The 17,025-nt window shown below is 47.7% G+C and overlaps 1 protein-coding gene across 16 annotated transcripts in view; it reads left to right on the top strand.

The window, feature by feature from the left end:
- Window positions 1–16,934, top strand: part of EPB41 (erythrocyte membrane protein band 4.1) — a 73,973-nt gene extending 57,039 nt beyond the window's left edge. For 11 of the 16 annotated variants that reach the window (XM_042833935.1, XM_042833928.1, XM_042833925.1 and 8 more), the window contains 6 exons: window positions 9,310–9,714; window positions 10,858–10,986; window positions 11,674–11,775; window positions 12,267–12,347; window positions 13,420–13,527; window positions 14,211–16,934. In XM_042833935.1, the coding sequence (XP_042689869.1) occupies window positions 9,310–9,714; window positions 10,858–10,986; window positions 11,674–11,775; window positions 12,267–12,347; window positions 13,420–13,518 (816 nt within the window). In that variant the 3' untranslated portion in view covers window positions 13,519–13,527; window positions 14,211–16,934. The other 5 variants (XM_042833940.1, XM_042833938.1, XM_042833936.1 and 2 more) reach the window with 2 other exon arrangements.
- Window positions 16,935–17,025: the final 91 nt, after the last annotated feature.

The raw sequence follows: 17,025 nt of genomic DNA, 5'->3' as shown, positions 1-17,025 counted from the left end.
TTTTTGTTCATCTCTCTCTGTCTTTCTTGATCTTCTACCACGAAAGCAGACACAGGAACGTCCTCTGTTAGTGCAGGATGAAGACAAACTAAAAAAGCAGCAGATCCCTACTGAGACAACATTTCCCCAGCAAGCAAGCGAAGAAACTCTTCCAAAGGTTTCTATTCCGATTCCTGAAGAGCATAAATCACTCAAAAAGTGCCAGCTGTACTCTAGAATTTTTCCATCTCCACGTATCCCCTTTATGATGTCTTTTCTTGTGGTGGTAGCACTGACTGTTTGGTGGCTGCTGTTTCTCTGAGTGGGAACAGGGTCATGCAGAAACCTCAAGACCAAAGCTCCTGAATCTCTTGGCCGTGGCATCAGCTGCATCCTCCTTGTCCTGGGCTCTGATCTGCGCAGCTCGTTGCCCCTGGGGGGGGCACCCTGTGACATTTGCTTTAATCCTGCTGTTCTCTGTGTGGCTGTGAGCTGGGGCCTGGCAGGAGTGGTAATGGATTGCCGCGGATGTCGGGATGCCTCGGAAATACATGTTCCCAATTGCAGATGCTTGGGCTGTAAGAGGGCAGGCTGTGTGGCAGGAGGTCTCCCTCCATGCAGCCACTGCTGAAGATTTGCTGTTAGGCTTGTTTCAAACATAAGGTGTTCACAAGCAGGACGTCTGATGGTGATCCAGAAACCCAAAGAGGCTTTTCAGCAACCTACTGAATCCAATCCATAACCACTCCTTCTCCAGGAAACTAAGTCTGGCATTGAGATAAGTAGCATTGATCATCAGTGCTGCTGTTACTGTTAACTTAGAGACAGGGACAGGCAGCTTCTCATTCTCCCAGTGGGAAGCCCTTGGCAAAGCATCACAGCTTCCATCTTGTGCCCGTATTCTCATTTCAAAGCAACTGCATCGTTTTGCAGGAGGAAATGCATTAGAAGGAAATACTTATTGTAAGCAGAGGTCGATTATTTTTCTCTCTCTGGTGGTCTTGATATGCCCCAGCTGTGTTCTTTTTAATTTGTGTTGAACTAACTGTAGCATGTTTGCTTAAGTGACAGGAATGGGAAAACCCACTGTTACACGCGTCGCCTTTGGTAGCATGTTGATGTTCCAACTCTTCCATTTACCTGAACTGTGATAAGACCACTGTGCTCAAGCCATAGCTCCAATGTTAAAGCCATCTATTGTTTTGACTTCTCTAACAGCAACAAAAGAAACCCGTTGCATGCTGCTTGTTGTTTATTGCCTACCTGTGTGATTGTCTGGGTGATGCTCCTATTTATCCAAGTTAAGTCAATAATGAACGTGGTTGAGCTGTGTAGGGTGGGCAGAACCAGGTCTGCAAGCTGGAGGGAGGATGGGGCTTTGTGTCCACGGGGTTTCTTTGTGTACATAGTAATTCTGTGAGTGAACTGAGCCACCTGCTTCTCCTTCAGCAGCAATATGCTTTCTGTTGCTTTCTGTATAGTGTTGGTGTAGGAAGAGTTACTTCTGAGAACAGCCTCCAGTGCCATCAGTGTTGGCAGCTGCTCCAACAGCGTAGAAGAGAAAGGAGGACGACTCTATCACAGGGGCCAAAATATGTGACTATATATAAATACCTGTATTTATAACCCTTCGTAGATCCGTATCTGTGCGAGCAGTGTTATTTAAGAAGTTAGCAAATATGCTTACAGGAAAAAAGCTCAAGGCAAACTAGGTATGTGCACAACTTGGCATGTGCTGGCTCATCCTAAGGATCCCTGTGTGTGTAGAGGCTGAGGCTCCCTAAATGCTGTCTCAGAAATGTAGGTTACGAGTGAAACCCTCCATCTGATCTCCTGGAATCCTTCTGATCTGTCTGCTCTCTTGTAACACGCTCCTATTAGTTCACCAGTTTGTGCCTTTAGGACTTAAGTTTTCTGCTGAATTCCTTGGAAAGTATTCTTCCCGTTACAATACACTGCCTTTAATACACAGTCTTCCTCTTTCAGCAGTAGGGATGGCAGATGGAAATCTGTTCAGCTGTACCACAGCCCAAAGGAGAGCTGTCAGCCCCAAGGAGGACAGCTGAAATTCAGGGGCACTGTGTTAAGTGGGCCTTGGAGAGGAGAGGTGGGAGAGCCTGGACATGGAGTGCTCCTGCATTGCAGAAGATGATGGAGGGAAGAAGCTTTCCAAAAAGCTCTCTGAAACTGGAGCATGAATAACGAGATGTGGGAAGCATTGATCCTCCACAGCAAGAAGGGACAGGGAATGTTTTGTTCTTCCTCTGTGTGTTCTGTCCATTTTTCATGGAGAAGAATTAACCACACACCTCCTGCTTCCTTCCAAAAGCCGTTGCTTGGAGTAGCGGTCACTGAGAGTTGCTTGGGTTGTTGCCCACTGTCTTTCTGAACTGATGATAAATACTCTGAAGCCGTAGCAGTGGCTTTTGGTTGCTGTCTGTCTGCCATTTCCAAAGGACCCGAAGTCTGAAAGCTTTGCCTGGTGCAGTGTTTGAACTCCAGAGTGCTGAGAGATGCCCTCTGTTGGCCATTGCAGCTCAGTTCTTTAATTAAGATGATTTCTCTCTCTCACACTTTGTTGCTGAACCTTGAGATATGGCTGGATGTTATCAGCACAGAAAACAACTCCTTAAACTGTACGTTCAGAGAATGCTCAGCTACGTTTATTGGAGTTTATTGAACAGTTATCATTGAAGTGCTTAAAGAAACTGAACTGATGCTTTGTATTTCTAGGGCAGTGTAGGGGCCAGTTGTCTGTATTCATTCAGGTGGATATGGTCTTTTGTGGCAGGGAAGGATGGGAGCTTATCAAGAGCAGAAACACCCCCTGGCTGATGCTGAGGTGTGTTTTGGGAATGTCTGCAGTCCATTGGGCTCCAGTTTGCTCTTCCAGCCACTTCTTCCTCTTCTCTGTTTGCTTGTATGGCAGATGGAGCTACAGCAGTGCCCTGAAGCAACCTGCCAGGGCCTTGTTTTCGTGTGTTATGTGTATGGTGTGCGTTGTGCTGTGCTGGGTGATTCCTGCTCTCGCTGCATTTGCTGGATGCCCATTTGAGGCATGGCACTGCAGGAGGCCTGCAGGGCTCTGGACCATCTGGCTTAGTGCAAGGGCAGAGGTCTCAGGTTTTCATTAAGGAACTTACGTGTACTGAGCTCACTTCTTCCTCAGGAACAAACATGCTGCAAAGTACTGACAGCCCTTGTGATTCTTTACTTCCAAAAGGAAGCTGCAGGTATCTGCAGATCACCTCATCCCTGTTTGCATGGGAAATGCTGATTCTTCAGGATGAGGTGCTGCAGAAAGTGACATCTCAGTGACTCTGACACGCCAGAAACATGGCTGCCATGGCACTGCCAGCAGTGTTGCTGTTCAATAGACTTTCCCAGTGCTGTGCAGCCTGCCTTGCTGCAATGGGACTCGTTGGTGCTCACATGTGGGTCCCAGTGGCTGCACTAAGGGACCAGCTGAGCTTCAGCCCCTTCGTCTTGTTCCATCCTGGAGCTGGTGGTTTGCTCTGTGCTGACTTTCTGAGTCTTACCCTGATATCAACTTTTCTGATCTCTGGATAACAGGCAGAATAGTTTCTTGGGCTTTCATGCTTTAGCATGGAGTGGCCGTGTTTTCTTTTCCATTACGAAAAGGGACAGCTGGTATTGTCTGTACCTCCTGCTGTGTGCTGCTTTGCCCCGTGGGTTAATGGACAACGAACTGAGGGTTCTCTATGAGAAGATGTGTTGGGACTTGGAGTTAAGGATAGGAGCAGTTTCCCTTCCAGTTTGTAAAGCAACTGGCAAGGACCCTACAGGGCAGCTGCTCAGTGTTTCCTCCAGTCCTGGAATAAAGGGGAGAGGTTGGTTTCCTTGGCATTCCTCCTTTGTAGGAATGAGGTCAGACTGCCCTTGCCATATCTGTACCTTGGGGTTCCTCAGGAAGTTTCTAGATGAAGCATCTTTCAGTTTGCTTAAGTGTTGGTGATTCATCACTCTGAGATGATTCCCCTGTTTCATTGGGTTTTCTTTTCACTGGCTGTGAGCTGATGGTGCAGGCTGAGGTAGGATGCCTTCCAGAAAAATATATCCCAAAGCAGGGGGGTTACTGATTCATTTGGAAATGTTAGGTCTCTGCTTACTCGTGCTGGTGACGTGGGAGACCCCGATGTGGTGCTTTCTCATGTGTCCCTGTTGGCATCTCTTGGTTTATAACACTGGAGGGAAGGGCTGCAGGCTCTGGGTAAAGGCTGCCTGTCCTTGGGGCAGTGATCTGTGCCCCTCTGACCTTCTAGCAGTGGTACATGGTAGTGTTGGATCAGTTTGTGGGGACTGAGATTACTTTCTTTTTAACTACAATGCTCTCTTTTGGAACACTTTTTTGGCTTTGTATTTTTTCTCAGATTTTTCTTTGTAAATATGTACATTTATCATTAATAAATATTATTGCAAATCAGATTCTACTTTCCACTGCTTATTAACACCAAAAGGCCTATGGCCTGTGCTGAGACTCCTGGGGTAACCCTCACTATTGCCAAGCACCAGCAGCCCCTGCACCAAGCAAGCTCATGCAGTGGGATCCAGGTGTGGGTCCGTGAGCTGTGCCCAGTTGCAGCTGCACACATCTGGTGCAGCTTCATGCTGCTGTGCAGAGGGGCACGAGGGCTGTTGCTGCTAGCTATGCATGCTTGCAGAGTGGCCAGAGTAATTTTATTTGGGGTTAAATCCAGCATGATGCAGAATAACTTTGTTTGGAGAGGAGCTACAAGCTTCAGCCCTCTTGAAAATACTTAATGTGCCTCCAAAACTTCTCACTTCTGAGTCTGAAAGATAGGTCCAGTCGTTTGCTGGAAACCTTTGGAGTGCAGAAGCATCACAGGTCGTGTGTCACTGCTCTGCCCCTCCAGCACCTTCACTGCTCTGCTCTGAGGTGAGGATTGTGTTGCACCATTGCTGTGGCTGTGGACTCGCTGGGCTGGCACAGTGCATCTCTGGGAGTCTTTCCCCTGATGTTGTGTTAATTTGAGGAGAAAAATGTTCCCTTCTTTTTCTGTAAGTGAAGCAGCCACATTTGTAATGAACCAGCATCGTTCTGCTTGGCAGTGTGAGCCTTCACTTGGCTTCCAGCTGTGTCCATGGCCAGAGGTTACGCAGAGTCATTTTAACGTTACCTCCCAGCTTGTGTTCTGTGAGGTTATTTCCTTTTGGAGAAATTTGGCTTGTGCTCTGTCAGTGGGCCCAGTGTCAGAACAGGGCCTGGGCACAGCAGATGGAGCAGGCAAAGTGCAGCAGCACAGAGCTGATATGTGTTGGTCATAAACCCTGACAGTATCCACCTTCTGTCTTCTGCTGCTGCTAAACTGAATCTAATGCAGTGTTTGTATTGCCACACGTGGCTTTTTTTTTTTTTTGCTGCAGAGGAGACTTGAAATAAGAAATGCACAGCAGTGAAGAGGAGCTGGAGCCCGAAGGAGATGGGGGGGAGCAGAATGTGGGGGGAGGAAATGCTTTTGGAACCGTCTCCCTCAGCAGCCTGAGATTGGTAACGCAGTGCTGATCTCAGGCTTGTTTCACGTTGCAGGGTTGATGCAGTGCATTGGAAGTGGCTGCTGTGTGTCTGGTAACACCTTGGGATTCTGCTTCACAGCAGCAATTTGATCTTTTTCTTCAGCTTAAAGCATGCTGTGTATTTTCTTGCTCTGCCTTTCACTTGGGTCAAATTCTCTTTCCCCTTTCTGTTGTCTGACCAGGGCATTGTGATCACAGCAATGGCAGAAAAAAGCAGTGGTCCAAAAACTGAAATCCATAGGGAATGGCAGTCACTTTCACATGCCAAGCTTTTTTGAACAGCTTCTAAACTTTCTACGTTCTGTCTTTAAGGCAAAGCAGTTCTATAAGATGCAGGAGGTATTGTAAGAGAAGGATGTCTTGTTTTCTGCTTAATACTGTTTACTCATAGTGCTTTGACAGCTGTGGGATTGACCATTCACCATTTGATCTGGGAGTTCTTCCTGGTGAGTGTGGTTCTCTGCAAAAGCACCATTATCTGCTCGTGCCTCTGTAGCCATCACCCACACCAGTGGCCTGCGTGCATCTGCTTGGGGATAACCTAATAACAAGCACCTGGTAACTGCTGCAGTGCCAGGGTGAGCAGGGAGGTGATGGGAAATAGGCACTGGGACTGAGAGCATGAAATGTTGTTACGGGGAGTTAGCAGACACTGCTAAATTGTTTCTTCATGCAGGAGTGTTTTCCAGTAGAGGAAAGGTGCAGACAGCAAAGAGTGCTTATCCCAGGCAGTGCAAGGACGGCTGCTAAACGTGGTTGTGTCCTGAGCCAGAACTGCAGGTCCTCTGACAAACACAGGCAAGAAGAACACTTCAGAAATAATCCTTTCTGCCTCTGGTGTCAAAGCCTGTTATTAATTTATCCCCAGTCTGAGTTACTCTGTGTCACTTCTTACACTGCGGCTTTCAGAATCATCTCTGTCCTCCTTTTCTGCCAACGTCGGGTGTGCAGAGGTCTGTATTCAGCAGGGTGACGTTTCAGCTGCGTCCGTGTGTGCCTGAATTTGTTTCTTCTGGGGCACTGCATCCCTCCTTGTGTCTTCTTTATGCTGTGCATGGCTGCAAGCACTCCATGTAGCGGGGTTGGAGCAGTCTGTGGGGTTGGAGCAGTCTGTGGGGCTCCATGAGAACGTGCAAATCAGAGCCCTCAAAGTAGGAATGCTTTTGCATTTGCAAAGTGAAGCAAAATCATGATAAGATCAGAATGTGTAACAGATGGCCAAATTCCGAGTGAGGTGGATTGCTGGGATTGGTTTGGTATGAAGGTAATGTTTTCTTGCCTACATGCAAACTTCATTTATAAACACAGGAACAAACATGGTCACATTGGAAAAAATTGTGCACAAATAGATAATTATGTGTGGAAAGAGAGAGCTCCTAATTAGCCTGGCTTCTTGATAGCGGCGCAGGAAGGCAAGAATAAAAGAACTTCTGTTGAGTTGATCTTATCAGGATTTCAGTCTGCATGTCTGTAGCTGCGCTGTGCTCTGTTGCAGATGTGTGTGGCCACACCATGCAGATCATTGCAGCTTTTCTGCCCTCCTGTGCTTTCACTATGCGAGATGCTTCTAAAATGCAAATGGTTTTTCTGGATGTGAAAGGGAGCGGTGGAGTTGTGCTTGTTGTGTGCAGCTGCTTGTCTCTTCAGTCTGTCTGTGTTTGTGTGGCTGCTTGATCTGCTTTGTTTTAACTGTGGATTACATTCCTCCTTTTGGCTGACCGGGTGCCCTGGCTGCTATGGAAGGAATCTTGCTTCTAAGGCACTTCCCATTAAAATCCATCTCAAGATGCTGTGATTATTTTGCAAGCTTTGAAATGTAAAATTAGGATGTCAGCGTATGAATCCAGGTTTTAAAGCAAGATTAAGTAATTAGCATTCAAATCTGCTAACCTAAGATTGTATTCTGTTTTGTGAAGCATTGCAGTATAATATCTTCTGTTACACAGCATGAGGATGGGGCCTTTAAAGGTCCCCTTCAACTCAAATGATTCTGTGATTCTGTGATCTGTACCTTCTGGAAAAGCACGTACAGAAGAGGTTTGTAATCAGAAACAGCACTTCCACATTTATGCAGCCTGATCTGCCCATCACAGCACTGATCACCATCACTTCTCTCCTGTTAAGTGGATTTCCCTAAGCAGTAACCCAAGAACTTAACAGAAGCCCAAGAGGCTGGAAATGGGAATGGACAGAATCTTACAGGTAATCTGTCTGTTCCATAAAGAAGCTGGGCACTGAAAAACACCCGAGAGGAATGGGAGAAGAGTCCTTTCTGGGAGTTCTACTAAAATAAGCTTCTATTTGTTCTACACAAAGCAGTTTTGCTTCTTAAAATACTCCTGAGCTGTGCCATTAGATGATGTCAGTCAGGCTGAAAGCTTCTGATGGATCACAGATGCATTGTACCAAATAACCCACGGCCTTCAGACATCACTTTTAAGTGCAAGTTACAGTTTGTTGGTTGCCCAGAGTCTTCGTAACAGAAGGTGATGCAATGCTTTCTGTTCTTCTCCATGCCATTGCCAAAATTAGAATTAAAGGTGACAACAGTGGACGAGCCACACTTGAATGAAGATGTAATCACTGTTGTTGGATATAGAGATATGTGCCTGTTTTTATAGCTTGCAGAAGTCGTCTGTGAGGCTGTCAGTTACGGGTAAGAAGTAGCAGTAGCATTGATTTCAGTGGCATCTCATTCTTTTTTTCTCCTTGTTGCCTGATGCTCAATGAGGCACGTGTCTCAAATTGTACTTGCAGGTTATTTTGCCCTTCCTCAAAGGCATCCTAGCATGTCCACAAGAGAAACACCATTTCTGGGGCATGGCTGGGTTGCAGCCATCGCTGGCACTGATGATGCTCTCCTAAGCATAAGTGTGTATAATCTCTTGGGCATCTGGAAAAATAGCCCATTTGTGCTTCAGCTCTGTTTTGCTCATGTTGTAACTCTTCTCTTTTTGTCACTGTTGCTTTCCTGCTGGCTAGAGGGCTCCTGGAGAGAAGACCTAGTTGGGAACTTGCTAATGAGCTGAATGGAAGGCAGAGAGCAGCACCAGCTTTAGCCAGCTTCTCTGGCTTCTGACAGTCTCCTGAAATATCCCAGGTGCCATAGATGTGCTTGCTTGCTCCTTGGAGGGCTGCATTGCTTTATTCTGTTCTTCTCAACTGCACGCCATCACAGATGCCTGCTGTACGTGCAGGAGGTTTAGCTATTGCAAAGGTTTCTGTTATCCCAGAGGCCAGCAGCAAACTGGTTGCAAGGAGTTGCATTCCCAGGTGCTAGGAGCCCAGCAAAGCACGGGCTCTGCACACTGGTGATGCATGATCCTTCTGGTTTTTATTCCCTTAAACTCCATGTGCACATTTAAACAGCGTAAAATATGGCAAGGAGTTAAAAGCAGAATTGATGCATGGCTGCAGTGTCGCTGGTGGTTTTGTCTGTGTGCAGAGGTCTCCACTTGGTACATTGAAATTATTCCTGTTTCCAAACTGGGCAAAGAGTGCGAAGCGGTGGTTCTTCATTTAGTTTTGTTTTAATGTTAATGCATTACACCATCATTGCATGGATTGCTGACCTACCAGGAGGCCTGTGTCAGTGAGTCCATCACATTTCAAAGGTTTTCAAGCTCTTAAATGTTCAGAATCCACTGCTGCTGCACTCACTGATGGAGATGCTGTAAGAGACCAATGTTTTGCTTCATGTCTTCCTGTTCTTCCTAACCCTCTTTCTCTCTCTCTCTTTCTCTCTGGCCTTTTTGTGTATCCCTTTCTTTGTAGAATATGAATGACTTTCTCTGCAGAGAGGATGTGGCTGAAGAGCCAAAGTGGAAAAGTGTTAACCCTGGCTTTGAATGGGAGGGCCCAAAGCAGTCGGTAGCTTTTAGCGAGACCCCAGTGCCGCTCACCTGCGAGCCTCCTCCACGTGGTGCATCCCCCGCCAGCAGCCAGGACCACGAGGAGGAGCTGAGCCGTGCCCAGGGCCTGTGTGCAGCTGCGGAAGAGCTGGTGGCTGGCTCTGAGCTGCCTGAGCCCGCCGCAGTCCCCGCTGCCCCTCTGCTGCAGCCCCAGGGAAGAGCGGAGGTGGCGGAGGCCGGCGAAGACAGCTTGGTGGCAGAGCTGGATGGCAAATGTCACGGCTCGAGCAGTGCGAGCGAGCTGCCCGTGGTCATTCGCTGCTTCCAGGTAGCCCTGCTCTCCCCTCACCTCCCTGATTGGCTTGGGAGTGGAACCCCAAACACTGCAGCATGCAGGTGCTCCAGACCCACGAGGAGGAGTTGTGCTTCCTCGGCTTGGGCGCTGTCTTGGCGCTGAGGACCCGGTCCGCGTCCTGCAGTCGGTGTGCGCCAGCCCCTCTCAATTGATCTCTGCACTAAACACAAGCTGTGCTTCAGCACGATGCCATTTGCCTTTCTGCAATGAAAGTGTCCTCTGACATCCCCAAAAGAGGAGCATTTAGGCTTAAGGTTTTTGCCATCTCCTGGACTGCAAGGCTGAGCCTTAGTGCAGCACAGCGAATTGGATGCGTTGTCAAGCGTGCTTCCATGAGACGTAGGCACTGACATCCTTTTCTCCTCCCCACCTTGAGAGGCATTTTTGCCTGCTTCAGTGTTCCTGAACGTGAATTGCTTCCATTCCAATAGATGTCTGCTTCCCCTCTAACAACTGGTGGCAGCGGTCAGATTTGGGACTGCAAACAGCCGTGGAGTGATGGGGGCAAACACTGTGGGGCTGAACTAACTCTCCTTTGGGATGATTATCATCAGGTGGCGGACAGCTGATTTCTTTCCTCCCCGTTTCTCTTCCAAGATGCCACGTTTCTGTTTTGTCTGACATTGATTTAATAAAAGTCAAAGGCCTAGGATGAGATGAGGGTTTTTAATGAAATGTTCCACTTGTCGTCAGGATGAAACTTCTCAGCTGTGAGCAAGTCTCCATTTGTCCAGGGGTTGTGTTAATCGTATCAGTAAACGAGGGTCATCTCTTACTGGCAGCTGGCCGGGGAGCTTCTAGTAATTAGAAAGTTCATAATCAGGTGAGATGTTCCTTATGGCGTGGTGACACTGCTTGGAGCCTCACTGCCTTTGTTGGGCTGAGTTGGTGCCATGGTATCCGGGGATGTGGAGGATTTCTGTCTGTTAAATCCTTACATGGAGCTTTGACTTGTTGAGAAGTGTGTTGGAGCAGAGGCTTAGCAGTGGAGGTTCCAGGCTGACCTTGGTTCCCACAGAGCTTTTATCAGATCAGTGTCAGAACATTTGCAGACCACAGTTGTGATGTGGAAATACTGAAGGGCATTGACTGAGCTCTTTCACACCTGTCTCACAGCCACCCCTAGTGAAGACACAGACTGTCACCATCTCAGACGTGTCCAATGCTGTCAAAAGTGAAATTCCAACAAAAGAAGTTCCCATTGTTCACACGGAGACGAAGACCATCACCTACGAAGCTGCACAGGTAAGGTGTGTTCTGATTAATTTTCCAGGAGCTTAATTAAACCCATCCTAACATGCAGCTCCTTGGGGTGATCCTGCAGCACCACCTGGTGCTGCCTGCCTTCCTCTGAAAACAGCTGAGCCACAGCACGGGTTATGGTCAGTACTTGCAGGAGTGCAGTGATTTTGGAGTAGCAGCATTTTTAGCATCCCTGCAGAATAATTACCTTCTCAAGATGTGCAATTCCTTTTCAAGATGTGCATGCAAACAGAATTTATCTTCAGCTCTGGGATGCAGATCAGGCTGTGCACATTTGGCTAGAGCTGGCTTTCTTTTTGTGCAGCGGCTGGCTTGGTTTGGTTCCCCCAGTTCTCTTTGCTGTTTATGCCTCTTCAGAACTCTATAAACGTTTTTGGAAACATTTGAAGATTCTCCTTTAGTCCTCAGTACTGAAACAGGTGTTGAGGTGATGGATCTGTATGTTTCCAGTGCTGGGGTTTTGTGCTGAGCCTCCTTGGATCCACAAAGTCCTTGTTGTGCAGGTGAGAGTCCTTCAGCCAGCTGCAGAGGGGATCACTTCATCTCTTAATTCCTGCTTCTGCTTCTGAGGTGGGATTTGTACTCAGATTGCAGCCTGCTCTGTGGACATGGAGCCCGTTTCCATCACTGCTGACAGAGGCTGATGGTGTTTGTTTTCGTCTCCCACAGACAGATGGTGGCAATGGAGATTTGGACCCTGGCATCCTGCTCACTGCTCAGACCATCACATCAGAGACCACCAGCAGCACCACCACCACACAGATCACCAAGGTAATGAGATGAAGCAGTGACAGCAGAAACAACAAAGTAGAGCAACAACACAATAAAGACACGGGCAGAATTGAATAGCAGAAAGAAAAAAAAAAAGCTTACATTCCTGTTCCTTTCCAAAAAAAACATTGAGACTAACACCTGAAACAAAGCTTGGGGGTCCCAGAACTGCCTGTGCTGTGTTAAAGCTATAGATGATGTATTCCATGGAGTCAGGTCAGGATGTTGGCTGTAGCTGTCCTGTGAGACAACAGGAGAGAAATGCACTGTGAGTCAAAGCTCTTCATTGGCACAGTTACAAGAAAAGATCACTGAATGCTTGACAGTGTTTGTCTATGAGCAGTGGCAGTTTTCCTCTTTGATTTTGATACTCTGGTATGACAGCAGTACTTGGTAATCCTATTTTTGGATGCCATCTTTAGGCAGGCAGCCCCAGTGCACTCGAATGCCTTTTTGCTTCTCAGCTAACAGCAGTTTTCCCTTTGTGGCAGACTGTGAAAGGTGGCATTTCAGAGACACGGATTGAGAAGAGGATTGTCATCACAGGAGATGCAGATGTGGACCATGACCAGGTAGGAGTCTGGATGCAGTTCAGAAGAGCTTCTCAGCATTGGCACAGGCTGCAGCCATGCTGTCTTTCTGAAGATAATTTAAACAGAAAATAACCTACGGATTGTTTTGTGGGTAAAAATAAAGCTCTAAAGCTGATTTTAATAATAAATTCCTTTTTGACAGTAGGCAGTTTCATAACTGGGACAGCAAAGCTTAATTCTGCTATGAAACTGGTATTGGCAGCAGGGTTTCGATAGAATTGCTTTGGAAAATTGCCATTTAAAGAAAATCTGCAAGAAAATGAAAGAAGTTTTCCGTGGTATCTGGATGATCTGCATTAATTTTCTCAACCCTTACAAGAGAGATTGCTGCAGTGCAGTGCCAGAAGTTGTTTCGTAGCTCTCAGCACCACTGGAGAAGAGATGCCTGCATTAAATCTCACAGGCTTTATATGAGAGCCTTTCTGATGAGTCAGCCTCACTGGCCTGCAGCGCGTGTTGGAAGTGATGGTTTTGTCATCAGAGAATCATACGTTAAATTTAATTTTAGTTGCAGCTATCACGGGCCTGGAAAACACTTGTACAGCAAGAACTAGTTAGTTAATTCTGACAGCAGATGTCTGAGAACGGCTGCAACTTGCTAGTCACGCTTGCTGGAAGAATAAACAGAGTTTGCTTAATTGCTCCTATCCGTCTTCTAACAGGGGCAGCTGGGAGATGTGATGTGTTCTTAGAAAGCCATCTTGCCTTTAACAAATAGCCCAGTGCCACTGAAAGCTGTGCTCTGCCCAGCTCCCAGAAACGTGTGTGTTTGCTCTGCATGGGGCTCGTGGCCAAGCAGTGTGAACAGATCCAAGGAGGCCTAATGATTCCAGCACCTTGTGCTGAAGTTGGGATCGGGAGCCTTCAGGCCATGAGAATTCTCTGCTTGGTGTAAGGTGCACCATTGATTCCTGCCTTGCCTTTAAACCACGCTTCCTTCCAAACTGCAGCCAGGCAGCTTTGCTTTCCTTTCTTTCTGCCCAGAGTTAGAAATAGGCTCTGGTTACCTCGAGCTCCCCCTGGCCCTTGTCTGAGATGTGCTCTCTTGCAGGTCCTAGCTCAGGCCATAAAGGCAGCGAAGGAGCAGCACCCGGACATGTCGGTGACCAAAGTGGTTGTGCACCAGGAGACTGAGATTGCAGAGGAGTAGCAGGGCTGAGTAAGTAGGGAGACCACGTGCCATAAAGGACAGAGCTGTTCCTCTTCAGGGCAGGCAGCTGATGTCAGTGCAAGGGATGTTCAGCTCAGCATGGTCAGAATGTAAGGAAAATTACTGTTGTTCACCAAGCAGTCCTGCTCAGACTGTTCCTGTTGAATCTTTTAAGGCTGGTGCAGCAGTCACAAACACAGACTTATTCTGAAGTGGAAATGAGCCCCCCAAAAAGGTTTAAAAGAAGCGAGATGGGTGATGGGGCTGCTCTGTCATACCTCTCATCCCCAGCTCCTCGAGAGCATCCTGAACTGCAGGTTCCACAGATCCCTGCCTCTGTCATCTCTGGGCAGTGGGCTCCTGCTGCTCCTGACCTGCCTGAAGCATCACTTCTTTGGTGGCTCTTGGAATTGGTGCTCTGGGGACAGGCACAGGGCATTGCTGGGACAGGTGCCCAGCAGTGCAGAGCTCAGGCTCACCCACAGCACTGCCAGCAGCTCGTCTCATCTCTCCTGTGACTTCAGGGAAGCACATTCCTTTTTACAGACAGATGACTGTCAATATCACAGAATCACAGAGTTGTAGGGGTTGGAAGGGACCTCCAGAGATCATCGAGTCCAACCCCCTGCCAAAGCAGTTCCCTACACCAGGTGATATTCAATATTCATAGCTTACCCTGTTTCTCTTTCTAGGAAGTGTTCTTTCCAGATGATACCAGGAAATAAAACGGAGCAGAACTACAAAACAACTACCTGGAGCACAGAGACCTCAGAGCTACACGACTTTATCCTCACAGACTGAACATTCATATCACTTAGCAGGATTTACGCTTCAGCATTTTACTTGGGATTGTCCAGAATGCACTGGATCCTATTGGATATAGTTTGTTGGTTGTTTTTTATATATATATATACATATATATATAGTGACAAACAGTATGCCATATTTCTAACTGTACTAAATATTTTTACAGGTTTTCAATTTTGCATTCCCTCTCACAGCTTCTTCAGATGCAGGCTCAGACACAACCCGCAGGGCTCTTAGGGTTGCTTGGTGGGTTTTTCTTGGTAGTTTTGTTGTTGTTGTTGCTGTTGTTGTTGTTTTAAAGTCTCATTCCCTCAGCCTGGCTAGGCATCATGGAGGTGCAGCCACGTCAGAGCTTATCCTGACTGCAGGATTTGTACACACCTTCAGAAAGCAGTGGGTCCTTCTGAGCCACTTGAAAAGGTCAGACTTGAGTCTGTGCAGCATTTCCAATCAATTACCTCTGTTTGTAGCTGTAGGCAGTGTGAGACACCTGCAGAACACCCGGGCACAGAGCAGGGCTTCTACCTTCACCGTGAGCTGCAAAGAACCATTCAGGTTGGGAATCTCAGATCACCATCCCAGCCCCCCCATGCCCACCCAGCCCTCATCCTTTGGACTTTCCTCACCTTTGGGTGTTGGACCCCCAATGTCTGAATGCAGGAGGGTGGTGTGGTGTAACACATGCACACATCCTCGTGGTTGGCTAGCTTAAGGAATACTGGAAGTTGCTTCGAGTACCTTATACTGTGAATTCCAGAGCTTTGAGAGGACTGTGGCAGATAATTCCCCTCCTTCCATGCATCCCTGCTGAGTGCTCCCTGCCTGGTTGTGTTTTCTAGATGTCATTAAATTGAAAAGCCCTTAGAAGTGTGCATTTAGTACATTTGGACTCTGGATGCTGTTAAGATGGTCTTATGCAGCATTCACAGAACTGATTTTTTTTCTGTGTCATAGGTTTTCACTTGTTGGTGTTCTGAATTTTTAAATGAGGTTTTTTTTTTCCCCTATTGTGGGTTGTTTTTGTTTTTTTCCCCCCTCCTGGTGCTATTTAAAGCTGAACACGTTACCCACATATCAGGGCAAGGTGTTGCATCCTGCTTTCATTTAATTTAAAATCCTATGGCCAGTCCTTCCCCAGGCCTGCAGGCTGCATTGGGAGAGGGAACCTTGGGAGGTGTCACACTGCTGGTTGCAATAAAGCCAATTGTGGAAAGCAGTGCAGCACTCTGGGGGTGCTGCCTCCCCTCCTGCATGCTGGGGAAGGATCTGTCCTTCATGGCTGCCTTGCTGGAACGAAACACCAGGGCTCTTATCTGCATCTTTGGGCTGAGCTTACAGACCACATAGAAAATATCTTCAAAATATATATTAAAAAAGAAAGAAAGAAAGAAAGAAAAGCACACAATGTGAAGTTTGTTTGTGGAAGCCCCAGCCCCCTCACAGCCATTCCCAAAGCCTTGGCCATCCTCACTCAGTGGATGTGATCCAGGTCTCACTGCTGGTCCCTCCATTGGCTCCCAGTGCTGAGCTCCATGGGGATGCTGTCACCATGCCCTGGTTTCTCCTTCCAGCATTTAAGCACGAAAAAATCAAGCTGTTTATACTCTGCCTAATGCTTGTGAGCAGTAAGACTTGGAAGATGCAATTTTCTATGATTTTTTATTTAGTGTAGTGTGGCACATAAGTAGCTGAAGGCATGGAGTGCTCTGCTGCCGCTCCCCAGTCAAGGACGGAGGAAAATGGCAATAAAAACCCCCTGCTCTCCGCTCTTTTAAACTTGAATGATTTGTTTCTGAAGTCACTGGAGTTAGCTGAGGCTGCAGGGGCAGCAAACAGCCCTCAGACTGCATTGTGGCTCCGTGTCACTTCTCCCATTCAGGTGTCGTTAAGCTGTCAGTATTGATCGGAGCCCACGCTGAGAACACTGGGGCTGCTGGATGTTGCTGTGAGCCTCATGGATGGCTGAGCTGCAGCCTCCCCTCCCGCTGCTCCAGGGCTCCCTGCCCTCCTGGAGCATCCTGTGCTGCCCATTAGCTCACACCTTCCTACATCCACCTGAGCAGCCCCCTGCAGCACAGCCCTTCCATAACACAGCATCTCTGCTCCCTGTCCCTTTTCCAGGAGCTGAGTTCTTTGCTCCTGCCTTGTTGGCCAGGAGCTGGGTGCACATTAAGAGAATTTCAGGGCTTTACAGTGGCGAATTGAGCACTTAGAGGCACTCAGCACTCACAAGAGTTGAGGGGAGCACCGTGGGCTGGGCGACCTGCAGTGGTGAGAGGCGTTACCCAAGAGGCTGCACGAGTGTGCACGAGCACAGCTGCAAATGCCAATGCTAAGAGGTCACAGAATAGAATAGCTCTTTTTTTGTTCCTATTTTTTTTTTTCTATTTTTCTTCCTGCATTTTAGGTGGTTCTTTTCAAGCTGTTCATCCTCAACGCTTCCCCTCTTTTCACCTCTCGCTTTCCTCGAGCGCTTCAGACAAGACAGAGTTCCTCCCCATGGTGAGAGCTCTTGCTGGGGTGGCTTTGGGCAGCAAAGTGCTGCTGGGCACCAGGCAGCTCCTGCCTGTGGGGTTGAAGGCAGCAGCAGGCAGCACTGCTCTGTGCAGCATTGCTCTGTGCAGCATTGCTGTGTGCATTGCTGTGTGCATTGCTCTGTGCATTGCTCTGTGCATTGCTCTGTGCAGCATTGCTCTGTGC

Source organism: Centrocercus urophasianus, unplaced genomic scaffold, assembly GCF_019232065.1.
Source record: "Centrocercus urophasianus isolate 14NV4802_14NV808 unplaced genomic scaffold, USGS_Curo_1.0 seq_43, whole genome shotgun sequence".
NCBI classification, from domain to species: Eukaryota; Metazoa; Chordata; class Aves; order Galliformes; family Phasianidae; genus Centrocercus; species Centrocercus urophasianus.
Note: the sequence above shows the minus strand (reverse complement) of the source record. Positions and strands in the feature narration are given on the sequence as shown.